Source organism: Bombina bombina, chromosome 3, assembly GCF_027579735.1.
Source record: "Bombina bombina isolate aBomBom1 chromosome 3, aBomBom1.pri, whole genome shotgun sequence".
In the NCBI taxonomy this organism is placed as follows: domain Eukaryota; kingdom Metazoa; phylum Chordata; class Amphibia; order Anura; family Bombinatoridae; genus Bombina; species Bombina bombina.
Window position 1 is genome coordinate 605281551 of NC_069501.1, and position 27728 is coordinate 605309278.

General features: G+C 43.4%; 1 protein-coding gene across 1 annotated transcript in view; it reads right to left on the minus strand.

Annotated features, from left to right (window-relative positions):
- LDLRAP1 (low density lipoprotein receptor adaptor protein 1) overlaps positions 1–27728 on the minus strand; it is a 161478-nt gene that overhangs the window by 103397 nt on the left and 30353 nt on the right. Inside the window, exon 2 of the mRNA XM_053705385.1 lies at positions 23579–23721. Coding sequence (XP_053561360.1) covers positions 23579–23721 — 143 coding nt within the window. The remainder of the gene's footprint in view (positions 1–23578; positions 23722–27728) is intronic.

Consider the following 27728-nt stretch of genomic DNA (forward strand, 5'->3'; position numbering starts at 1 on the left):
GGACTCTTTCCATCAGAAAAGGAAATCAGGCAAGCATAATTTAGGTTTTTCTTAAATGGAAAGAGTCCACAGCTGCATTCATTACTTTTAGGAAAATAACCAAGCTATAGATGACACAATGCCAAGACGTGAGTGTACAATAGGCGGCCCACACTGAGGGCACCAGGCCTGAACCTCTACCCAAAAAAAAAAAAAAAAAACAAACCACACGACTAAGCCGAGAAGTTTAAGACACTGACTCAGTTAGTCCAGAAGCCAATTTAGAGACCGCTAACAGACTCGACTGAGCCAACAGTCCTCCAAGAGACACCATCGCCCAACAAGATGTCTCCAATATCCTGCAAGCACAGAATGCAACTGAAGAGGCAAAGTCCTCCCAATGTCTGGTCAGAGAATACCATAAGTATTCGACCATGAGAAAGTGTGCAATACACCCAGGAAAAAAAACCCAAGTTTGAAAACAGAGTCCATAACAGGACGACACAGCTGTACTTGCGAGGAAGAAGCAGTCAAGCAAGAAACAGACAGCAAAAGCAACCCCCAGAGGGTACGTTCCAGGCGATTTAAGTTGCTGGACCTACAGAGGTCCCTGAAAAGGGGAACACAACGTCAATTGAGCCCCCCCCCCGAGAAGGAGTATACCCTCAACCTGAAGATAGAAAAAACCCTTTTCTAATCAATGGAGCAAGTTGAAAGGAAAATCTATACCCTAGCAGACTAAGCTATCAGGATAGATTCAAAGCTCACACACCCAGAGGAGACTGCGATCCAAACAGTTCCTTAGACCGCTTGGCCATTTTAACCTACAGACCCATACCAGCTGGACCAACCCAGCCACCGGGATACAAGAAAGGGAAACAAAAGAACACCGAAACCGGGAAAGAAACGAGCATAAGGATAGCACAGTCATCCCCACAGAGCACAAGTACAACCGGACTCTGAAACAGACAATAAGGCCATAAAACTAAGGATCTATCAAATAAAGGCCCAACAAGTCTGCTTGGAGCCAGCAAGACATCAGGGGGAACCAATCCCACCTTTCCGCCTCCCATCCAGGAGAAGCCTCAAGCAAGAACTCTATCCATAGGGAGGAGAATATCCCCTAAAGAAAAAGGAATGATGCCGGAAGGGCAACAACTGTCCTCATGGCCCAAAGCCACCAGCTAATGGGAAGACCACATGGGGGAGGAAACAGACATCTGATTTCATCAGATCTTACCGGGCAGGGGAGTTTCCGCTGCGTCACTCTGATTGAAGGCTACAAGGACTGAAATAATCCTTCCCACAGGTCCTCTCTAATGCTTAGTTGAACACAAAAAAAAAACCCACAAAATGTTAACCTGAGCACTCAGTGCTTCTACCGAACCATGTGTCTGAACAGCCGCAAAACCAAACAGATCAGCCTGCACCTAGGGCCCCAATCGGCAAGCTGCGTAAATTCTCCCTTGTAGCGGGGGGGAAACAAAAAAAAAAAAAAAAAAAAAACATAATTTATACTTACCTGATAAATTTCTCTTGTGGTGTATCCAGTCCACGGACCATCCATTACTTGTGGGATGTTCTCCTTCCCAACAGGAAGTTGCAAGAAGCCTTTTGACCTGTCCTCTGTCCAGAATAGACAACAAACAAGCAGATGTTTGACGAAAATCTTTAGTAGCTTGTAAGTAAAACTTTAAAGCACGAACCACGTCCAGATTGTGTAATAGACATTCCTTCTTTGTTCCGTCTTTATGTCCTAATCCTTCAATCTCTTGATTGATATTCTTATTAGAAACCACCTTAGGTAAAAACCCAGGTTTGGTACGCAGAACTACCTTATCTGCATGGAAGATCAGATAAGGAGAATCACACTGTAAGGCAGATAACTCGGAAACTCTACGAGCCGAGGAAATAGCTACCAAAAAAAGAACTTTCCAAGATAAAAGTTTGATATCTATGGAATGAAGAGGTTCAAACGGAACCCCCTGAAGAACTTTAAGAACCAAATTTAAGCTCCAAGGTGGAGCAACAGGTTTAAACACAGGCTTGATTCTAACTAAAGCCTGACAAAATGCCTGAACGTCTGGAACATCTGCCAGACGCTTGTGCAAAAGAATAGACAGTGCAGAAATCTGTCCCTTTAAGGAACTAGCTGACTATCCTTTTTCCAATCCTTCTTGGAGAAAAAATATCCTGGGAATCCTGACCTTACTACATGAGTAGCCCTTGGATTCACACCAAAAGATATTTACGCCATATCTTATGATAGATTTTCCTGGTGACAGGCTTTCATGCCTGAATTAAGGTATCAATGACCGACTCGGAGAAACCGGCAGTCAGCCTCAGAGAAATTAGATTTAGATGGTTGAAAGGACCATTAAGTAGAAGGTCCTGTCTCAGTGGCAGAGTCCATGGTGGAAAGGATGACATGTCCACCAGATCTGCATACCAAGTCCTGCGTGGCCACGCAGGCGCTATCAAGATCCCCGATGCTCTCTCCTGCTTGATTTTGGCAATCAGACGAGGGAGCAGAGGAAACGGTGGAAACACATAAGCCAGGTTGAAGGACCAAGGCGCTGCTAGAGCATCTATCAGCGTTACCTTGGGGTCCCTGGACCTGGATCCGTAACAAGGAAGCTTGGCGTTCTGGCGAGACACCACGAGATCCAGTTCTGGTTTGCCCCAATGATTAACCAACTGTGCAAACACCTCCGGATGGAGCTCCCACTCCCCCGGATGAAAAGTCTGTCGACTTAGAAAATCCGCCTCCCAGTTCTCTACACCTGGGATATGGATAGCTGATAGGTGGCAAGAGTGAATCTCTGCCCAACGAATTCTCTTTTTGACTTCTAACATCACTACGGAACTCCTTGTTCCCCCTTGATGGTTGATTTAAGCCAGTCGTGATGTTGTCAGACTGAAATCTGATGAACCTCATTGTCGCTAGCTGAGGCCAAGCCTGAAGAGCATTGAATATCGCTCTTAGTTCTAGAATGTTTATTGGAAGGAGTGTCTCCTCCTGAGTCCACGATCCCTGAGCCTTCAGGGGAGTTCCAGACTGCACCCCAACCTAGAAGGCTGGCATCTGTTACAATTGTCCAATCTGGCCTGCGAAAGGTCATTCCCTTGGACAGATGGACCCGAGATAGCCACCAGAGAAGAGAATCCCTGGTCTCTTGATCCAGATTTAGTAGAGGGGACAAATCTAATCCCCATTCCACTGACTGAGCATGCAGAGTTGCAGCGGTCTGAGATGTAGGCGTGCAAACGGCACTATGTCCATTACCGCTACCATTAAGCCGATTTCTTCCATGCACTGAGCCACCGAAGGGCGAGGAATGGAATAAACACGGCAGGAATTTAGAAGTTTTGATAACCTGGACTCAGTCAGGTAAATTTTAATTTCTACAGAATCTATCAGAGTCCCTAGGAAGGAAACTCTTGTAAGGGGGGGGATAGAGAACTCTTTTCCTCGTTCACCTTCCACCCATGCGACCTCAGAAATGCCAACACTATGTCCGTATGAGACTTGGCAATTTGGAAGTTTGACGCCTGAATCAGGATGTCGTCTAAATAAGGGGCCACTGCTATGCCCCGCGGCCTTAGGACCGCCAGAAGCGACCCCAGAACCTTCGTAAAAATTCTTGGGGCTGTAGCTAACCCAAAGGGAAGAGCTACAAACTGGTAATGCCTGTCTAGGAAGGCAAACCTGAGAAACCGATCATCTTTGTATCGGAATGTGAAGATAAACATCCTTTAAATCCACTGTAGTCATGTATTGACCGTCCTGGATCATAGGTAGGATGGTACGAATAGTTTCCATCTTGAATGATGGAACTCTGAGGAATTTGTTTAAGATCTTTAGATCCAAAATTGGTCTGAAGGTTCCCTCTTTTTTGGGAACTACAAACAGATTTGAGTAAAATCCCTGTCCCTGTTCCTCCTTTGGAACTGGATGGATCACTCCCATAACTAGGTGGTCTTGTACACAGTGTAAGAATGCCTCTCTTTATCTGGTTTGCAGATAATTGTGAAAGGTGAAATCTCCCTTTTGGGGGGGAAGCTTTGAAGTCCAGAAGATATCCCTGGGATATAATTTTCAACGCCCAGGGATCCTGGACATCTCTTGCCCAAGCCTGGGCGAAGAGAAAAAGTCTGCCCCCTACTAGATCCGTTACCGGATAGGGGGCCGTTCCTTCATGCTGTTTTAGAGGCAGCAGCAGGCTATTTGACCTGCTTACCTTTGTTCCAGGTCTGGTTAGGTCTCCAGACCGTCTTGGACTGAGCAAAAGTTCCCTCTTGTTTTGCATTAGAGGAAGTTGATGACGCACTTGCCTTGAAGTTTCGAAAGGCACGAAAATTAGTCTGTTTGGCCCTTGATTTGGACCTATCCTGAGGAAGGGCATGACCTTTTCCTCCAGTGATATCAGCAATAATCTCCTTCAAACCAGGCCCGAATAGGGTCTGCCCCTTGAAGGGAATGTTAAGCAGCTTAGACTTTGAAGTAACGTCAGCTGACCATGATTTAAGCCATAGCGCTCTGCGTGCCTGGATAGCAAAACCAGAATTCTTAGCCGTTAGTTTAGTCAAATGAACAATGGCATCAGAAACAAAAGAATTGGCTAGCTTAAGTGCTCTAAGCTTGACAAGTATGTCATCCAACGGAGTCGCTACCTGTAAAGCCTCTTCCAGAGACTCAAACCAGAACGCCGCAGCAGCAGTGACAGGAGCAATGCATGCAAGGGGCTGTAGAATAAAACCTTGTTGAATAAACATTTTCTTAAGGTAACCCTCTAACTTTTTATCCATTGGATCTAAGAAAGCACAACTGTCCTCGACAGGGATAGTAGTACGCTTTGCTAGAGTAGAAACCGCTCCCTCCAACTTAGGAACTGTCTGCCATAAGTCCCGTGTGGTGGTGTCTATTGGAAACATTTTTCTAAAAATAGAAGGGGGAGAGAACGGCACACCTGGTCTATCCCATTCCTTAGTAATAATTTCTGTAAACCATTTAGGTATTGGAAAAACACATCAGTACACACCGGCACTGCATAGTATTTATCCAGTCTACACAATTTCTCTGGCACTGCAATTGTATCAGTCATTCAGAGCAGCTAAAACTTCCCTGAGTAACACGCGGAGGTGTTCAAGCCTAAATTTAAATGTAGAGATATCAGAATCAGGTTGCATCATCTTCCCTGAGTCAGAAACATCACCCACAGAAAGAAGCTCTCCTTCAGCTTCTGCATATTGTGAGGCAGTATCAGACATAGCTCTGAAAGCGTCAGTATGCTCTGTATTTCGTCTAACTCCAGAGCTATCTTGCTTTCCTCTAAATTCAGGAAGTCTGGCTAATACCGCTGACAGTGTATTATCCATGACTGCCGCCATGTCTTGTAAAGTAAACGCTGTGGGCGCCCTAGATGTACTTGGCGCCATTTGAGCGGGAGTCAAAGGATCTGAGACGTGGGGAGAGTTAGTCGGCATAACTTCCCCCCTCGTCAGATTCCTCTGGTGATACATTTTTTAAAGACAGAATATGATCTTTATTGCTTAAAGTGAAATCAGTACATTTGGTACACATTCTAAGAGGGGGTTCCACCATGGCATAATGAACAAGGAGTTTCCTCTATGTCAGACATGTTTGTACAGACTAGCAAGCTTGGAAAACACTTTAAATCAAGTCAACAAGCCAATATAAGAAACGGTACTGTGCCTTTAAGAGAAACAAATTGTCAGAATTTGAAAAACAGTGAAAAAAAGGCAGTAAATCAAACGAAATTTTTACAGTGTGTATAATAAGCTAACAGAGCATTGCACCCACTTGCAAATGGATGATTAACCCCTTAGTTAAAAAAAAAACTAGAGACTTTTTTAACAGTCACACCAAACTTCCTCAGCCTTGCTGTGGGCCTACCTTCCCCAACAAACGATTTTGGAAAGCCTAAGAGCCCTTTAGAGATGTCCTATAGCATTCAGGGGACTCCTGGAGGAAGCTGGATTTCTCAGTCTAAAAAGTTACTGCGCAAAAAAAAACGCTAAATTAGGCCCCTCCCACTCATAGTAACAGTGGAAAGCCTCAGGAAACTGTTTCTAGGCAAATTTAAGCCAGCCATGTGGAAAAAAACTAGACCCCAATAAAGTTATATCACCAAAGTATATATAAAAACGTTTAAACATGCCAGCAAACGTTTTATATTGTAAATATAAGAGTATTACCTCAGAAAGTAAGCATGATACCAGTCGCTATTAAATCACTGTATTCAGGCTTACCTTACATAATTTTGGTATCAGCAGCATTTTCTAGCATTCACATCTTCTAGAAAAAAAAATCTTAACTGCACATACCTCATAGCAGGATAACCTGCACGCCATTCCCCCGCTGAAGTTACCTCTCTTCAGTCATGTGTGAGAACAGCAATGGATCTTAGTTACAACCTGCTAAGATCATAGAAATCACAGGCAGATTCTTCTATTTTTCTGCCTGGGACAAAATAGTACAACTCCGGTACCATTTAAAAATAACGAACTTTTGATTGAAGCAAGATAACAGCTACATTTCACCACTTTCCTCTTACTACCTCCATGCTTGTTGAGAGTTGCAAGAGAATGACTGGGTATGGCAGTTAGGGGAGGAGCTATATAGCAGCTCTGCTGTGGGTGATCCTCTTGCAACTTCCTGTTGGGAAGGAGAATAACCCACAAGTAATGGATGATCCGTGGACTGGATACACCTTACAAGAGAAAACATTTTAAACAGAGAACTAACATGTCCAACAACTTAATAATAAATAAAATAAGACCGCCCAAAAAGACACATGCCTACCCACAGGCGAAAACGTGCTGCAACCTCCGGGGGAAACACGCCACCCCGCATAGAGGAACCATAAACTGGGTTACCTGCATGTGCAGAAGTATGATTTGGTAGGGAACTCGCCTCGGAGGACAAGACCCCCAGAGGCAGATGGCTCAGCAGTCTCTTGATTTCCAAGAGCCGAAGGAACCAGGGACTCTGAAATGGCATACGGAACAAAACTGGTTGGCAGCCATCAACGAGGCCACTCCGGATTCATCACCAGACACAATCTGAAATCAAAAAATAGTCCCAGCATCAGAATCCTCTAACTGAATCTGAAATTAACAGTCTCAGCATCAGAATCCTCCATAGCTGGATAGAGGATATTTAAATATGGACTAAAGTAGTGAAAACTAAAACAGCACCTGACACTCCCAATGGCTGGGGCACTCGCCACCTCCAATGACCAGACCCCTGCAGACTAGAAAATATCCTTCGCCACACGGTCGGGAAAGTGGAAATGGAACAGAACGTAGCCACACCCGAACCGTACAGTCCAAACAAAAGCACCCAACCAAAAGGCTGCGTCACTTCCAAAGGCCTCAATGTTCCAACCACGAGCCCAGTAAACATCGCACATAAGCAGGTCGAATCGCATGAACAAGATTATAACCCCCCCCAGTTCAATAACCCCCCTCAGGAGATATTAACCCTCAATTCAAAGATACGTGATTCAGCTAAAGGCTTAAAGGGACACTGAACACAATTTTTTTCTATTGTGATTCAGAGCATGCAATTTTAAGTAACTTTCTAATTTACTCCTATTGTCAATTTCTTTGTTCTCTTGGTATCTTTATTTGAAAAAAAGGCATCTAAGCTTTTTTTGGTTCAGAACTCTAGGCAACAATTTTTTATTGGTGGATGAATTTATCCACCAATCAGTAAGGACAACCCAGGTTGTTCACAAAAATGGGCCGGCATCTAAAGATAAATTCTTGCATTTCAAATAAAGATAAAAAGAGAATGAAGAAAATTGGATAATGAGTAAATTAGAAAGTTGCATGCTCTGAATCACAAGAGAAAAAAAATGTGTTCAGTGTCCCTTTAAGCTGGGTTGTCTTTGCCTCCTCCTGGTGGCCAGGTTCTTATTTTGTAAAATTAATGAATGCAGCTGTTGACTCTTTCCATTTAATAAGAAAAACAAAAAGAGCAGAAGACTTCCGAAAGTCTTAAGTCGCCTCCAAGTAAAACTTAAGAGCACGAACCACATCCAAATTATGCAGCAAACGTTCCTTATCCGAAGAAGGCTGCGGACATAGGGAAGGAACAACAATTTCCTGATTAATATTCTTAGTAGACACAACCTTGGGAAGGAATCCCAACTTGTGCAAAGAACAGCCTTATTAGGATAAAAAATGAGATAAGGAGAATAAAACTAAAGCAGAAAGTTCAGATACCCTTCAAGCAGAAGCAATAGCCAACAAAAACAAAACCTTACAAGACAAAAGCTTAATATCATCAAGAGAATGCATCGGCTCAAAACGAATGTCGCTGTAAACTTAAGATTAAAGCTCCAAAGAGGATCAACCACCTTAAACACCGGCCTAATTCTGACCAAGGCCGGACAGAAGGACTGAACGTCCGGCACATAAGCTAAACACTTTTGCAAAAGGATTGATAAGGCTGAAATTTGACCCTGCAGGGTAGTAACAGACACCTTTTTCCAGACCCTCCTGGAGAAAGGATAATATTCTTGGAATGCTAACCTTACGCCAAGAATATCACTTAGCTTCACACCAAAAATATGCTTACCTGATAAAATAATTTAATTTCCATCGAGATTATTTTATTATTTATTTGTAGAGCACCAACAGATTTTGCAGCGCTATTAACAAAGGCAGAGTACAACAAAACAATTATATGGATCAAACAGGTAGAGGGCCCTGCCAATAGTTGCACTGTTGTAGTCAGCTCTTAAGGTGATCTACAAACAGCTAGACTCTTAGACTTAGATGCCAAGGGGGTTCAGGGGATAGCAATGGAGGAGAGGAACTGGTATAAAGTAAGGTTAGTGTAGGTTTTAAGTATCCCTGAACAGAAGAGTCTTGGGGCGCTTGAAGCATTCAATACTAGGGGAGAGTCTTGTGGAGCGAGGCAGAAAGTTCCACAAGATGGGAGCCAGTCTGAAGAAGTCCTGTAAACGGGAGTGCGATGAGGTAACAAGAGAGAAAGTAGGTCATGAGCAGAGCGAAGGGGATGGGAGGGAGAGTATCTGGAGAAAAGGTCGGAGATAGGGGGGGGGGGGGGAACAGTGCAGTTGAGGGCTTTGTATGTCAGTTAGAATTTTGTGATTGATCCTAGAAGCAAGAGGAAGACAGCAGATGGAAGAGCTATGTGTAAGGAAGATGAGCCTGGCAGAGGCATTTACTATGTATAGTAAAGGAGCTAGTGTGCAGGTGGGGAAGACCAGAGAGGACAGAGTTGCAGAGGCGGGAAAGAATGAGAGAGTGTGGATTAAAATCTTAGTTGTGTCTTGTGTAAGGAAGTGTCTGATTTTAGAGAGGTTTTTAAGGTGGAAGCGGCAGGCTTTAGCCAAGGACTGAATGTGAGGAGTGAAAGATCTGAGTCAAATGTGACCCCGAGACATCGGGCATGAGGGGTAGGGGTATTTGAGTTGTCGACAGATTAGGGGTGGAGATTTTGGAAGAGGGGGGAAAATGAGCTCAGTTTTGGAGAGATTTAGCTTGAGGTAGTGAGAGGACATCCAGGAAGAGATGTGAGAAAGACAGTTAGTGACACAGGTTAGCAAGGAAGGATATAGGTCTGGTGCAGAGAAGTAGATTTGGGTGTTTGGCATACAAAATGATATTGGAAACCGTGGGACTTTATTAGGGAACCTAGTGATGACGTGTAGATTGAGAAGAGAACCGAGGACAGAGCCTTTCAGTACTCCAACAGAAAGTGGTGACGGGGCAGAGGAGGCCCCAGAGAAGGCACGGTTTGGCAGGTAGGAAGAGCCACAAGAGGGCTGTGTCACAGATGCCGAAGGATTGGAGGGTTCGGAGCAAAAGAGTGGTCAACAGTGTCAAAGGCTGCAGACAGAGGATAAGCAGAGAAGTGGCCTTTTGATTTTGCTGTAAGTAGGGGTCGTTGCTAACTTACACATTTGCTGTCTGGATTGATGGGGAAGAAATCCTGATTGCAGTGGGTCAAGGAGGGAGTTTAACTTAAGGAAATGGGATAGGTGTGCATATACTATTTGTTAGAGAAGCTTTGAGGCAAGAGGGAGGAGGGAAATAGGGCGGTAGTTGGATGGGGAGGTAGGATCAAGGGAAGGTTTTTTTGGAGGATAGGTGTGACCAGTGCATGTCTCAGTGATGAGGGAAATATACCAGTGCTGAGGGAGAGGTTGAAAATGTGTTGGTATAGGGGTAAGGGTAGCAGAGAGGGAGGGGAGTAGCTGTGAGGGGATAGGGTCAAGGGGACAGGTAGTGAGGTGAGAGCGCAGTATAAGTGCCGAAACTTCTTCCTCAGTAACAGGGGAGAGTGAGCTAAGTTTAAGGTTATGTGGGTTGTGGTTGATTGAGAGCATCTGAGGGGAGGGGGTGAGAGAATGGAATTATATTGAGAGCCAATTTAATTTCTGATGGAGTCGATTTTGTCATTGAAGTGGCTGGCAAAGTCTTGAGCTGACAGAATTTGTATTAGGAGGTGGGGGAGGGCGGAGAAGAGTATTGAAAGTGGAGAACTGACGTTTTGGGTTTGAAGAAAGATTAGAGATAAGAGTAGAGAAGTAGTGTTGCTTATGGAGATTAAAAGGGCAGAATAGTAGTTCAAGATGAATATGTAATGAAGAAAGTCAGCTGAACTCAGATTTTCTCCAGTGCCGCTCAGCAGTACGGGAACATCTGCATAGGTACCATGTCAGGAGTATGCCAGGGCTGAGGATGATTGTTATTTCCGAGCTATGGTAAGAGGGGCGAGATTGTCCAGGACGGATGTAAGGGTGGAATTATAGTGGCAGATAGATTGATCAGGGCAGGAAAAGAAGGACAAGAGGAGAGGTTTGAGAAAATTAGCAAGCTGTTGCTGATCTAATGACAATGCTTCTGTGAAGTGTGAGGAGTATAAATAGGGAGAGTTGTAGGGAGGGATAGGTTTCAAGTAAGAAGGTGGTCAGAAAGAGGTGCGTTTGTGAAGTTTGAGAGAGTGCATTGATAGCTAAAGATCAGGTCAAGAGAGTGACCGTCTTTGTGAGTGGGACAATCAGACCATTGTGACAGACCGAAAAACGAAGGGAGTGGCAGAAGTTGTTTTGCAGAGGAGGCAGTGGGATTGTCAAGAGGGTTGAAGTCACCAAGAATGAGGGCAGGGGTGTCTGAGGAAAGGAAATAAGGCAGCCAAGTGATCTAGAAATTGAGTTGAGGAGCGGTAAATGACTGCAACACAGAGAGGAGAGAAGCGAATCATGTGGGTTTTGAATGAGGGAAATGTGAGGGATGTATTCGTTGAAAGGTGCAACGAGAGGAAACACCTACACCATCTCCTTGTCTATTACCAGACCTAGGAGTGTGGCTGAAGTGGAGACCCCCATGTGACAGAGCAGCAGTAGATGCAGTGCCTAGGGGAGAGAGCCAGGTTTCTGTTAGGGCCAGAAGGTTGAGGGAGTGGGAGATAGAGGTCATGTATAGAAGTGAGCTTGTTGCAAAAAAAAAAAAAAAAAAAAACATTTTCCTTGTGCACCCCAAACAGCTCGCCATCCTGCCAGACTTACGTCTGTGGTCACAATCTCCCAGGACAGTCTCAAGAAGGATGTCCCCATGGACAGTTGCACCGGACGGATCCACCAAGAGAGCGAGATCCGAGTTCCGAGCATCCATGGATATCTGCTGTAATAGATCTGAATGATCGCGGTTCCACTATCTCAACATGCACAATTGAAGAGGTCTGAAAAGGAACCTGGCGAATCGAATGACATCTATGCTGGAAAACCTTGAGTCCGATCACCTCCATACACTGAGGGGCAAGACAAGAGGACGCAATCTTCCTGCATCGATGGTCCGTGAGTAATATTTTCATGGACAAAGTCTTTTATCGTGCCCAGGAACCCCACCCTGTTGCAGTGAACTCTTTCCCGAGTTGTTCTTCCAACCATGAGATTGGCGCAGAAGAGCCCTCGAATGATCCTCTGCGAGACTGAGTGACGGCACTAGAATGTCGTCAAGTTAGTGCTCCACAGCAATGCCTTTGGCTACTGCAAGTAGCGCCCCGAGAACCTTTGTGAAGACTCTTGGGACCGTTGTCAGCCCAAAGCGGAGCGCCACAAACTTGAAGTGGTCCCTGTGAATTGGTACATGAAGGTAAGCGTCCAAGTTTATAGATGGAACACTCAAAAACTTGTTTAAACCCTTAAGGTCCAGAATCTGGCAGAACATGCCCTTCTTTGGAACCACAAAAAGATTTGAATAGTACTCTAGACCCCTCTCTGCTTGGGGTACTGGTACAATAAGAGGAGAGATCCCTCACAATCTAGAAAGGCTGGTCTTGAAGACCGGTTTGAAAGAAGGAATCTGCCCCTGGACAGATGGGATCTGAACCCTATCCTGTACCCTGGGTGACAACCCCTTCATGCCGGTTTCTTGCTCTGCTTAGACTTGTTACAAGAATGAGCTGGCTTCCAAGTACCTTGGACTGGTCCCGCTTTCACGGAGGGCTGCTGGGCCTTGTCTGCAAGAAAGGGACGAGTAGTAGATCCTTTACGCTTAGCCCTCTTATCCTGCAGTAGGAAAGCTCCCTTGCCTCCCGTAACCGTGGATATGACTGGATCCAATCCTGGACTGAACAGAATCTTTCCTAGAAAAAGGCAGGGACAACAGCCTAGACAGAGGTCATGTCCAGACCAAGACTTTAGCCACAGAGCCCTGCGAGCTAAAATGGAAAAAACATGACACCTTAGCGTTCAGGCAAATAATTTGCATATTAGCATCACAGATAAAAGAATTAGCAACCTTGAGCGCCTTAATCTTATCCTGTATCTCAATGGACGTCTCCCCCCTCAACCATTTCACACAAGGATTCACACCAATATGTTGCAGCTCCTGCAACCGCGGCTACGGCCACTGCCGGCTGAAAAACAAACCCTGTGTTTTGAAACATCTTCCTTAACATGTTTTCCAACTTTTTATCCATGGACTCTTTAAACGAACTATCCTCCAAGGGAATAGTTGTCCGCTTCGCGAGCGTGGAGATAGCACCATCCACATTAGTGACAGTACTCCACATCTTAAGCTGAGAGTCCGGAACGGGCAATAGTTTTTTAAAGGAAGGGGAAACGTATAATAAGAATGAATGGGAGCATTAGGTTAACAGGAACCGGGAAGGCCTGAGGCACCACCCTGTCCTCATACCTTATCAAGCTTAGGAATCGCAGGTTCCTCAAGAAGCTTCAGTTCCGGAACCTTTAGAGTAGCAAGCACTTGCTTCAGCAAAAAGCGCAAAATCTCTATCCTAAACCTAAAGTCAGGCTCCTCCACAGCCAGAGATTTAGAAGACACGGCCTGACCCAGAAGGGACCTCCTAAGTTGGAGTGGGACTTGTCATCGTATAATGTCTCTGATATTTCCATAGGCGTAGACAACCCCTGGGTTGGGCCGCCATGATACGCCCTACACTTAGAACGTGGTAAGGCATGGATCACTTTTGATACTGCCGTTTGCAGTTGATCCGCAAAATCAGACGGCCTATGAATCTCTCCTGCAGGAGTAATGGTTGGACCCTGGGGCGCTGCATGTGCAATTGGAGATTAATATAGGAAATGCACCTCACTGAACTGGGAACCCTCAGAGGTTGACGACTCAGAAGTACTAGATATCCGTTTACTTTTAGATGTCGTAACTTTATCAAGGCATGTGGAACATAGTTGAACAGGCTGTTCTACCAGAACCTCCTCACAATAATTACAGAAATGAGACCTTGTTAAAGAGGGAGAACCCTCTTATGCGTCAGAGTCCTCCATAGCTTGCACTGTTATTACGGACTAGCTTAATAGGCACCTTTATACCTCCAATGGCCAGGGCACTCACCACCTCTTATGACCCAGACTACAGAAACCATTTTGTCTCCTGCGCTGCTGATCAGAGGAAGAGATATGGCCACACCTGGTCACATGGAATGCCTGGCAGTAACACCCCTGCATCAAGGAGAAAGCGCAAAAAAAACCCACACAACTGCGAAATACTCACGCAAGTCACCTGAAAATTCCACACATTGCCAGAGCCTCATCTCGCACATAACGCAGCAATGACAACAATATCATGTATAAACCACCTGTTCAATAATCCCCTTTCCAGGAATATTATCCCTTGATTCTTTAAAGATCAAAGGCGTCACACTGTGACCCAGTCTTCCGTAAAAAAAAAAAAAAAAAAAAAATTACCCGAATCTACTCCTTGGAACAGGAACACAGCCCTTCAAGTATGACAGGTTAGTAGCCTCGCTCCTGACATGGACTTGAGTGCAGAAAGCAGGCAGTGAAACTAGTCAACGCCGATTGCTTGTGGTTTTGCAGAAAGACTCTCCCTGCATCTCCGGACTCTAACTTTTGCCCAGGCTCTCACTGAGAAGCTGACAGGACTACTTAAAACTTCAGTCCCAATGCGAAGAGTACTACCCTCATAAGAGACTACTCCGATCTTCGGCACTACTCTGCCATCCTCCTGTGATGAAAGTCAAAGAATGACTGGGGGGGGGTATTTAAGCCTTTGGCTGGGGTATCTTTGCCTCCTCCTGGTGGCCAGGTTCTGAATTCCCAACAGTAATGTATGAAGCCATGGACTCTCCTCTCCTTTAGATGGAAAATATATTTCCTCCATATCTTATTGTAAATCTTCCTAGTAACCAGCTTACGAGCCTGGATCATAGTCCCGATTACAGACTCCAAAAGCCCACGCTTGGATAGAATCAAGCATTCAATCTACAAGCAGTCGGCTTTAGAGAAACGAGATTTGGATGAAGAAATGGTCCCTGAAGGCCCTTCCCCAGGGGAAGCCTTGACAGAGGTACAGTTGACATCTCCACTAGATCTGCATACCAGATTTTCCGAGGCCAAGCTGGAGCAATAAGAATCACTGATGCTTGTTCCTGTCTTATGCGAGCAATCACCCAAGGCAGAAGAGCAAACTGAGGGAACAGATAAGCCATATGGAAGTCCCACGGAACTACCAGGGTGTCTATCAGAAAGGCCTGAGGATTCCTTGACCTGGAACCATACCTTGGAAGCTTTGCATTTTGATGGGACGCCATGAGATCCAACTCCGGCATCCCCCACCTGGATACCAGCTTGGAAACCCTTCTGGATGGAGTTCCCATTCCCCCCAGAAAGTCTGCCTGCTTCGGAAATCTGCTTCCCAGTTGTCTACTCCTAGGATGTGGATGGCCGACGGTGTTCCTCCGCCCACTGAATCATCCGAGGACACCTGTCTGATAGCTACTGACGTTAGGTTGTCTGTATGGTATCTTATGAACTGGTTCGAAGCCAACGGAGGCCAGATTAACAGCGCATTGTAAATTGCTCTCAACTCTAGGATGTTGATTGGCAATTTGGACTTCTCCTGAGTCCAAAGACCCTGAGCTTTGAGAGCCTGCCAGACTGCCCCCCAGCCCACTGGGGTGCAATCTCCATTCCACTGGTTGAGCTTGCAGAACTGCAAGGCTCTCAGATGAAAATCAAGCAAATGGCACGATGTCCATGGCTGCCACCATTAGTCCAATTACCTCCATAGATTGAGCAACAGAGGGACAAGGTATCTCTGTAAGGACTCTATAAGATAATAGAAGCTCGACTGTTCTGGTCCGTCAATAAAATCTTCATCAGGAAAGAGTCTGATGAAATGTGTAGAACACTTTACTGCAGCTGTATATCAGTTTATTAAACAAGCACTTTAACATTTTAGGTTGCCGAGATTCTGCATGGGTGAAGATTCAATAAATGTTGCTGAACCAGATTCTTCTTGCGAGTACTTTCTACTTAGTTTTAAATTTCAACTGAAGGTATCACTATTTTGAATCCTGTTTCTCCCCCACCCCCCAAATATCTAGATCAGAGTTTCCCAAACCCAGTCCTCAGGACCCTTATTCAGGCCAGATGTTCATTATATTTGGACTAGAGCACAGGTGAAACAATCAGCCCACCCATCAGCTAATTTCCCTGTGCTCTAGTTAAGATATAATGAATATCTGGCCTGATTAAGGGTTCTGAGGACTGGGTTTGGGAAACACTGACCTAGAGAGAGAAGCACTGGAAAATCCAAAACTCCAGTGCCTCACTTCTGGTTTAACACCCTGGTTCAACCACAACTAGTGAAGGCACTAGTAACTAAGTGTCTCCCAAATATTCCCTCACAGAAAGTGAATGGCTGAAATCAGGCAACTATGGCAGAATTATGAGAGACATTTCTTTCATTGCTATGGAGCTCACTTCACCCCAGAGTGTTATAGCAGTAGCTTACATAAATTGTATGACTGAAAGCTGATGAGGTTCTTGTCATAAATGGGCCAACACTTTAGATCTCTGAAGATTGAACGGTGATAAGACAAATCCTGTAACTCTGTACAGACAGGCTGAAGGAGAGCCCTGGACAAAAACAGAATTTATGCTTACCTGATAAATTTCTTTCTCCAACGGTGTGTCTGGTCCACGGCGTCATCCATTACTTGTGGGAATATTCTCTTCCCCAACAGGAAATGGCAAAGAGCATTCGACCGACAGTTAGGAGAAAAAAAAAAAGGAGAAACTATAGGGTGCCGTGGTGACTAGTGTATAGAGAAAGAAATTTTTCAAACCGGATTAAAAAACCAGGGCGGGCCGTGGACCGGACACAGCGTTTGAGAAAGTAATCAGGTAAGCATAAATTCTGTTTTCTCCAACATAAATGTGTCCGGTCCACGGTGTCATCCATTACTTGTGGGAACCAATACCAAAGCTTTAGGACACGGATGAAGGGAGGGAGCAAATCAGGTTACCTAAACGGAAGGCACCAGGGCTTGCAAAACCTCTCTCCCAAAAACAGCCTCCGAAGAAGCAAAAGTATCAAATTTGTAAAATTTGGCAAAAGTGTGCAGAGAAGACCAAGTCGCTGCCTTACATATCTGATCAACAGAAGCCTTGTTCTTGAAGGCCCATGTGGAAGCCACAGCTCTAGTGGAGTGAGCTGTGACTCGTTCAGGAGGCTGCTGTCCGGCAGTCTCATAAGCCAATCAGATAATGCTTTTCAGCCAGAAAGAAAGAGGTAGCCGTAGCTTTTTTGTCCTCTCCTCTTACCAGAGTAAACGACAAAAGATGAGGTTTGTCTAAAATCCTTAGTTGCTTCTAAATAGAACTTTGTTACACAATTTAGATGTAGTTTGTGCTTTAAACGTTCCTTCTTTGAAACTGGATTCGGACACAGAGAAGGAACAACTATTTCCTGGTTAATATTCCTGTTGGAAACAACCTTCGGAAGAAAACCAGGCTTAGTACGCAAAAACGACCTTATTTGAATGGACCACCAGAAAGGGTGTATTACACTGCAAAGCAGATAATTCCGAAACTCTTCTTGCAGAAGAAATAGCAACCAAAAACAGAACTTTCCAAGATAGTAACTTGATATCTATGGAATGTAAGGGTTCAAACGGAACCACTTGAAGAACTGACAGAACTAAATTTAGACTCCAAGGAGGAGTCAAGTGTCTGTAAACAGGCTTGATTCTGACCAAAGCCTGTACAAAAGCTTGTACATCTGGCACAGCTGCTAGTCGTTTGTGTAACAAGACAGATAAAGCAGAAATCTGTCCTTTTAGAGAACTCGCTGACAATCCCTTATCCAAAACCTTCTTGGAGAAAGGAAAAGTTCAATCTTGGATAAAGTCAAACGTTCAATTTCCAAGCAGTCAGCTGCAGAGAAACTAGATTTGGATGTTTGAATGGACCTTGTACTAGAAGATCCCGTCTCAAAGGTAGCTTCCATGGTGGAGCCGATTACATATTCACCAGGTCTGCATACCAAGTCCTGCGCAGCCACGCAGGAGCTATCAGAATCACCGAGGCCTTCTCCTGTTTGATCCTAGCTACAAGCCTGGGAAGGAGAGGGAACGGTGGAAACGCATAAGCTAGGTTGAACGACCAAGGCGCCACTAATGCATCCACTAGAGTGGCCTTGGGATCCCTGGATCTGGACCCGTAGCAAGGAACCTTGAAGTTCTGACGAGACGCCATCGGATCCATGTCTGGAATGCCCCATAATTGAGTCAACTGGGCAAACACCTCCGGGTGGAGTTTCCACTCCCCCGGAAAGTCTGACGACTCAGATAATCCGCCTCCCAGTTGTCTACTCCTGGGATGTGGATTGCAGATAGGTGGCAGGAGTGATCCTCAGCCCATTTGATGATTTTGGATACCTCTCATCGCCAAGGAACTCTTTGTTCCCCCCTGATGGTTGATGTAAGCTACAGTCATGTTGTCTGACTGGAATTTTATGAATCCGCCCTTCACTAGTTGAGGCCAAGCCTGGAGAGCATTGAATATCGCTCTCAGTTCCAGGATGTTGATCGGGAGAAGAGACTCTTCCCGAGACTATAAACCCTGAGCTTTCAGGGAATCCCAGACCGCGCCCCAGCCTAATAGACTGGTGTCGGTCATGACAATGACCTACTCTGGTCTGCGGAAACTCATTCCCTGAGAAAGGTGATCCTGGGACAACCACCAACGGAGTGAGTCTCTGGTCATCTGGTCTACTTGAATCCTTGGAGACAAGTCTGTATAGTCCCCATTCCACTGCTTGAGCATGCACAGTTGTAATGGTCTTAGATGAATCCGAGCAAAAGGAACTATGTACATTGCTGCAACCATCAACCCTACTACTTCCATGCACTGAGCTATGGAAGGCTGCAGAATAGAGCGAAGAACTTGACAGAAGTCAGAAAGTCAAAGCTTCTAAACGCTTGTCAAGAAGATATTCATTTCTAACGAATCTATTATTGTTCCCAAAAAGGGAACTCTTTTCTACGTTCACCTTCCACCCGTGAGATCTGAGAAAGGCTAGAACAATGTCTGTATGAGCCTTTGCCTTGGAAAGAGACGACGCTTGAATTAGAATGTCGTCCAGATAAGGTGCCACTGCAATGCCCCTTGGTCTTAGAACCGCTAGAAGGGACCCGAGCACCTTTGTGAAAATTTTGGGAGCAGTGGCTAAACCGAATGGAAGAGCCACGAACTGATAATGTTTGTCCAGAAAGGCGAACCTTAGGAACTGATGATGATCTTTGTGGATAGGAATATGTAGGTACGCATCCTTTAAGTCCACGGTAGTCATATATTGACCCTCCTGGATTGTAGGTAAAATTGTTCGAATGGTTTCCATTTTGAATGATGGAACTCTGAGGAATTTGTTTAGAATTTTTAAATCCAGAATTGGTCTGAAAGTTCCCTCTTTTTTGGGAACTACAAACAGATTGTTCCACAGTTGGAACTGTGTGTATCACTCCCATCTTTAACAGGTCTTCTACACAATGTAAGAATGCCTGTCTATTTGGTTTGAAGATAAGTGAGACATGTGGAACCTTCCCCTTGGGGGTAGTTCCTTGAATTCTAGAAGATAACCCTGAGAGACTATTTCTAGTGCCCAGGGATCCTGAACATCTCTTGCCCAAGGAGAGAAAAAAAAAAGAGAAAAAAAAAAAAAAAGAGAGAAAAAGAGAAAAAAAAAAGAGAAAAAAAAAAAGAGAGAAAAAGAGAAAAAAGAGAAAAAAGAGAGAGAAAAAAAAAAGAGAAAAAAAAAAAAAGAGAGAGAAAAAGAGAGAGAAAAAGAGAGAGAAAAAGAGAGAGAGAAAAAAAAAGAGAAAAAAAAGAGAGAGAAAAAAGAGAAAAAGAGAAAGAGAAAAAAAAAAGAGAGAGAAAGAGAAAAAAAAAAAAAAAAAAAAAAAAAAAAAAAAAAAAAAAGACTGCCACCTACTAGATCCGGTCCCGGATCGGGGGCTACCCCTTCATGCTGTTTTGGTAGCAGCAGCAGGCTTCTTGGCCTGTTTACCCTTGCATTGGTTTCCAAGCTGGTTTAGTCTGGGAAGAGTTACCCTCTTGTCTAGAGGCTGCAGAGTTGGAAGCCGGTCCGTTCCTGAAATTGCGAAAGGAACGAAAATTGGACTTATTCTTAGCCTTGAAACGCCTATCTTGTGGGAGGGCATGGCCCTTTCCCCCAGTGATGTCTGAAATAATTTCTTTCAATTCTGGCCCAAAAAGAGAGTCTTACCTTTGAAAGGGATATTAAGCAATTTTGTCTTGGAAGAAACATCGACCGACCAAGACTTTAGCCAGAACGCTCTACAATTGCAAACCCTGAATTTTTCGCTGCTAATCTCGCCAACTGCAAAGCGGCGTCTAAAATAAAGGAATTAGCTAACTTAAGTGCGTGAATTCTGTCCATGACCTCCTCATACGGAGTCTCCCTACTGAGCGACTTTTCCAGTTCCTCGAACCAGAACCACACCGCTGTAGTGACAGGAATAATGCACGAAATAGGTTGAAGGAGGTAACCTTGCTGTACAAAAATAGTTTTAAGCAAACCCTCCAATTTTTTATCCATAGGATCTTTGAAAGCACAATTGTCCTCATTGGGAATGGTCGTACGTTTGGCTAGTGTAGAAACCGCCCCCTCGACCTTAGGGACTGTTTGCCATGTGTCCTTCCTGGGGTCGACCAAGGGGAACAATTTCTTAAATATAGGAGGAACAACAAAAAAGGTATGCCTGGCTTCTCCCACTCCTTATTCACTATGTCCGCCACCCTTTTAGGTATCGGAAAAGCATCAGGGTGCACCGGGACCTCTAGGAACTTGTCCATCTTGCACAATTTTTCGGGGATGACCAGATTGTCACAATCATCCAGAGTAGATAGCACCTCCTTAAGTAATGTGCGGAGATGCTCTAATTTAAATTTAAATGTCACAACATCAGGTTCTGCCTGCTGAGAAATTCTTCCTGTATCAGAAATTTCTCCATCTGACAAACACTCCCTCACTGCCACTTCAGACTGGTGTGAGGGTATGACCGATAAATTATCATCAGCGCCCTCCTGCTCTACAGTGTTTAAAACTGAGCAATCGCGCTCTGAAATGCTGGCATTTTGGATAAAATATTAGCTATGGAGTTATCCATTACTGCCGTCAACTGTTGCATAGTAACAAGCATTGGCGCGCTAGAAGTATTAAGGGTCGCCTGCGCGGGCATAACTGGTATAGACACAGAAGGAGAGGATGTAGAACTATCCCTACTTCCTTCATCTGATGAATCATCCTGGGCAACCTTACTAATTGTGACAGTACTGTCCTTACTTTGTTTGGACGCCATGGCACAATTATCACATATTTGAAGGGGGAACCACATTGGCTTCCATACATACAGAACATGATCTATCTGAAGGTACAGACATGTTAAACAGGCTTAAACTGGTTAATAAAGCACAAAAACCGCTTTTAAACAAAACCGTTATTGTCTCTTTAAATGTTAAACAGGGCACACTTTATTACTGAATATGTGAAAAACTATGAAGGAATTATCCAATCTTTACCAAATTTTCACCAGTGTCTTAATGCATTCAAAGTATTGCACCCCAATTTTCAAGCTGTTAACCCTTAAAATGCAGAAACCGGAGCCGTTTGCAATTTTAACCCCACTACAGTCCCAGCCACAGCCTTTGTTGCGACTTCACCTATCCCAGGGGGGTATACGATACCAATTCAAGCCTTCTAGGAACGTTTTCAGTGGATACCAGACCCTCACACATGCAGCTGCATGCACTGCACTCAAAAGAAACTGCGCAATAATGGCGCGAAAATGAGGCTCTGCCTACTACAGTGAAAGGCCCTTCCTGACTGGGAAGGTGTCTCAACTAGTGCCTGGCGATAAAAACGTTCCTCAGACAATAAAAGTGTGAAATCTACTTCAAACTTTAAATAACTTAAATAAACAATCGATTTAGCCCTTAAGAGTGTCCACCAGTTAATAGCCCATAATAAGCCCTTTATTTTTTCTGAGTCTAAGAAAATGGCTTACCGATCCCCATGAGGGAAAATGACAGCCTTCCAGCATTACACAGTCTTGTTAGAAAAATGGCTAGTCATACCTAGAGCAGAAAAGTCTGCAAACTGTTCCCCCCAACTGAAGTTCTCGGCTCAACAGTCCTGCGTGGGAACAGCAATTGATTTTAGTTACTGCTGCTAAAAATCATACTCATCTCTGTTTCAGAGTAAATAGTACATACCAGTACTATTTTAAAATAAACTTTTGATAGAAAAATAAAAAACTACAACTAAACACCACATACTCTTCAACCATCTCCGTGGAGATGCTACTTGTTCAGAGCGGCAAAGAGAATGACTGGGGGGCGGAGCCCGAGGGGCTATATGGACAGCTTTTGCTGTGCTCTTTGCCATTTCCTGTTGGGGAAGAGAATATTCCCACAAGTAATGGATGATGCAGTGGACCGGACACACCAATGTTGGAGAAAGGATTGTTAAGTTTGCCACCATGATAGCGACTGCTTTGCCTCTTGATCCAGTAAGACAGGTCCTCGGTCTTATTTCCATTGCTTTAGTAGAGAAAACAGCAGAGGCCTGAAATTAAACCTGGCAAAAGGGACTGCATCTGGCACAACCACGAGACCAATAACTTCCATGTATTCAGCAACTGAAGGACAAGGAGTGTACTGAAGTCAAACACAGCCATTGCAGTTTGTTTGTATTGGTCTGTCAGAGTTTGAGATGTCAAAAATAACTGCAGAGATAATGAGCTTGTACCACCGACCTTAAAGCTCCCAGGACATTGGTAAAACATCTTGGGAGTTGTGGCAAGACCTAATGGAAGTGCCTGTTTAGAAAAGCAAACTTTACATATTTGCTGCACATAGGAATATGCAAATAAGCATCTTTTAAAAAGGGACATGAAACCCAAAAATTTTATTTTGTGGATTGACAGATCATACAATTTTAGACAACTTTCCAATTTACTTTTATTTTCTCATTTGCTTCATTCTTTTGGTATCTTTTTAGAAGCAGAAATGCACCACTGGGAGCTAGCTGAAAGTCAATGGCAAAAGGCATGCTCAACCACCAATCAGCAGCTGCTGAGCCTACCTAGGTATACTTTTCTTCAAAGGATACCAAAAGAATGAAACAAGTTAAATAGAAAAATTGGAAAGTTATTTAAAATTGCATGATCAGCACTTCAGAATTCACATAACTATATAGGAAACAAAACATTTGACAAAGGGATTCAAGCACTAGTGTTAGGGGGGACCTAAACAGTTTATAAACATAGCACTGAGGTTATTCCTCTATCTTCCATTACCAGTGCTGAAGTGTTTGCACATATGCACTAACTTCAGATACCTGCAGTTTAACTAAGGTTCTAAACATGTCAGCACCCCATTAGAAGGGATGCATGTAATGTATTTAGTGCCCCTTCAATTTTTAAATATCCATGTTTTAGCTCCTGTAACTTCCAGGATTTTTTTAAAAATCACCCAATGCAAATTTAATTGTACAAGTTAAATACAAGTCAGTGGCCTCATCCCCATATATACCCACACACGTCTCACACTAAAATGGATATGCGAAACTGCAAAGAAAAATATTTTAGAGTATATAGTAAACAAAAATAAAACTTGTTAAATTGATAAATGCAATTATGTATTGCTCTTTAAATTATGCAGAGCCACAGATATCACATTTGCAAACACATAAGAGAAACATTTAATTGATACAGTTTAAAACTTACAGTTGCAACAATTCTCTTCACTGCAGCTGCTGATAACTCTTCTCCTTTTGGCTGTTCAACCAAGGTCATGCCCAAGTATTTAAGATGAAATAGCATTCCTTCCAAAAGGGTTTCCCTGGTATCTGTCCAATTTTCTGGTAGTTCTTTAAAAAAAAAAAAAAAAAAAAAAAAAAAATTGTGAAAACCAGGCTACCAGTGTCATGCAGGCTTTGAATAAAAAGTTAAATACATTTATGCCGTAAAGCTGAAATTTTTGAACGATTTTGCACTGGAAGCAAACTACAGCTTTAAAAAAATAAAAAAAATTAAAGACATCTTAAAAAAGGGACATTAAATACAGATATGGCAAAATACACACACTTAAGTAGATTATTAGATGTGAATATTGCATAAATATTTCAAATGTTAAAAGGTTTTAACTATGTTTTTACTGTAACTATTTTAGATTCCAATGTACTGCACATAGAACATATTCCACACACTTATTGTTACCTGATCAAATGTTATTATATTTATTGGTAGTGAGTCCATGAAATACATTCTAACATGGGAATACCCAAGCTGTGTACTCCACCATGGATATGGGCAGGAATAAAAAGGTAGGCAGTTACCTAGTAAGTAGACACCACTGCCTGAAGAACCTTCCTACCGAAAGATGCCTCTGCTAAGGCAAATAAAAAAAAAAAAATAAAAAAAAAAATTGTGAAAATATTATGTCAACAGGTAGCAAGCAGCCTTGCAAATCTGTTCCACCAAAACCTCATTCTTAAAGGCCCAGGATGTAGAAACCGAACAAGTAGAATAAGTAATTAAACAAGGTGGATGCCCTGCTTCCATGTACGGCCTGCAAATGAGATTCCTTATTTCAAGAAAATAAGCAGTAGCCTTCTGACACTTGCACTTACCAGAGAATAGAACAAAAACTTGATTGACAAAACATTTTCGTAGCAGGAAGGTAAAAAAACAAACAAAAAAAAAAAACTTTAAGGCCCTGACAGCAACGGTATAACCATTTCCTTATTTAGGTTGTCTGTCAACACCACCTTAGGTAAAAAAAAACCTGCTCCAGTTCTTAACACTCGTGTGATACGCCTTATTTGGTATTTCATTAGGATAAAGTTTTAATTCTGAAACTCTAAAAGCAGAAGAAATTGCCAATTAAAAAAAAAACAAAAAACAAAAAAAAAAAGCACACAAAGAAAGCAACTTCATATCAAAATAGATTGCATAGGTTCAAAACAGAGCATGCTGTAAAACGAAGTACAAGGTTAAGGCTCCAAGGAGTAGCAATAGGTTTGAAACAGTCTAGATTCTAACCAGCACCTGAACTAAGTATTGAACATCTGGCAACTGCACCAACTTTCTTTGTAACAAAATAGAAAGAGCCGAGATCTGGCCATTAATGGAACTACATTGGACCTTTCTCAAGTCCCTCCAGAAGAAATGGAAAAAAAAAAAAAAAAAAAAAAAAAAAAAAAAAAAGTTGAATTCTAACCTTGTGTCATGAGAAACCACGTTCAGCACACTTAGATAAACCTTCCACACTTGATAGATACTTGGGTGACTGGTTTGCATGCCTGTACAAGAGTGTCAGTCAGAAAAACCTGAGCTTGAATCAGTTTAGTTTCCATGCAATTAGCCTCAGACTGTAGATTTTGGTAAAACAGACCCAGAGTAAGGTGGTCTGCTCTGAAGATGTCACAGAAGAGCAAAAAGCCTTATGAGATCTGCGTATTAGGTCCTGCGTGGCCACATGGAGCGATTAAAATTGTGCACACTTGTTTAATCCATGCTACCACCTGAGGAAGGAACACTATATTGGGGGGGGGGGGGACAAACTAAAATTGGTAGCCCCATGGAAACGCTAATGCATCCACCACCTCCACCTGAGGATCCCTTGATCATGATCTGTACCTCAGAAGCCTGAAATTGAGAGTCAATGCAATGAGATCTCCAGAGATCCAATTTTTGCACCGTTTTTTCTTCAGCCAGTTTAGATTCTATTACACGTGAGATGTTCCATTGTAAAATCTAAAAAAGGTCACCACCTCATCCTTGTCCAACTCCCTAGGGGATTCCAATGAGAGATTGTCCGCCATACTAGACAATGATTAGTCATCAGAAGCTTGCAATTGTCTCAACTACACCAACTGAAACACTTGTTATAGATTCAGAAGAATAGTGTTTTAACTTCCTGCAGGAGGCAACACCCACAAAGCTGCCAATGAGAAGTAAAATCCAGGAGCAATGAGCATAAGGCACCGTAAGGCAATGGGGCAGAGGAACAGATACATTTTGAGAATTTATTCTCGCCAATTGAGATTGTGGAATAAGAGCGGAAGAATATACTGCAGTATCCTTAGTATAAGTACCTGCCACCCTTTGAGGACTACAGCTATGCTAGCATTTTGATGGTTAAGGTTTGCCGAGTGACCTGGAAAACAGAAAACTAAGAACTGCATAGCTGATCTGGCAGACACACAATGTTCACATTAAATAGGAGACCATTGCCTCAAAAATCATTTCCATTCCCTGCCCTGATGGTTACCCTTCTGGTGAAAAATCATCCTGCTCAACATGTCCTGTCTGATCCATTTCACCCCAGTCAATGATAGCCTATAGTGAAAGGTGACCCTACTGGAGCAATAAACCTTGAAACCTCTAGTCTGTATCCCAGAATAAGCGATTACCAAATTGGTACTATTCATTTAGAAAGCAGAGTGAGCTGCCCTGCGAGGGCTACCAATGCTCCCCCTCCTGACCACACAAAGCTCCTTTCCCTCTGAACACAAACGCTGCATAGTCCTACAGAGCGCAAACCGTCTTGTCTCATGGCAGAGAGAAAACTAAAATAAAAATCAACTCCTCAGACAAATAAATGACATCCCTACTATGGGATGCGATGGACAGTGGGGCAAGCAGTCGGAAGAGCTCCAGGATCATTAGCATACCAGAGGACCGACTGATGTTCATAAGCTCCACCTATGTCCCCAACTAAAGATGCATGTCTGCCCCTCATTAGTAGGGCAAACATCAAGGCGCACACACACCTCCACTTCGACACTAGCCATATTACCGGGGCAGAGCAATCAAAGGCTCAAAACTCAAGGGTATTATTAAACAGCAACTCAGGCAATTAGCCTGTCAAGTCCCATAGATATTAGGAGATATGATTAACCCTGCTGTTGTAGTCTCCAGTAATCCAAGACATAGAACCTGCAATAGTGTGCAAGGCACCAGCTCCATTGCCACCGACAGGATTCATTTGGGAGTACAGCACTGACTGCAGGAGGAGGCAAAGGAACTTTCCTTCCACCCCAAGTCTGTTAAGTCCTATACTCATGAGGTTGATAAGGACAGCTGTAGTTCCCCCTACCCTCTTTTCTAGGAACTTTCCATTGAGGGTTTTAAAATTAAGTTTTTCTGCAGAACACCTCTGCCTACCTCCTAGAAGAGGCAAAGAACTACTGGGAGGGAAGGGGAATTGGGAGGGATAATTGAATGCTCCGGTTGAAGTGTCTTTGCCTCCTCCTGGTGGCCAGGTGATTCATTACCATATGCAAGAATGGATTTTGTAGACTCACTATCATTAAAAAGTAAGGAAGGATAGGTTATCGTGTGCATAATATTGTAAGTTTGCCTTTTTAGGAGCGTCTAGTTAGTGCTGAGCGAAAACCCTTTACTTTAAAAACTTTTAATACGAGTGCAGCCAAACTTGTGCAAAAACAAACAAAAAAAACCTAGCACAGTTTAATAGCAATCCACTTGTAATCTTGCACTATATTATCTTGAAGGATTTTACCATAATCTTGTAAGATTTCCTAGTAATCTTAAACAAAAGTAGAGCTAAAGGTGCATGCTTCCTTGCAAGTCACGTGGACTAGTGTCATACTGGATGGTTTAAAGCAGAGCTTTCCAAACTTCATGTTGGTGACACTTTTTAGACCTAAATCATTTCACGACTAATTAATTCAGTTGTACTAGCAAAAAGGAGGTTAAGCTAACTTGTTTTAAGAGATACGGACACACAAATTATATAATAACTAAAAAGGTATTTACAAGTAACAGTAAGTATGTGCAAGAATTAAAAAAAAGTTTAACACCAATAGCTACTTACTATTTTAAGGGGGATGTATGAGGTTGATGGGAT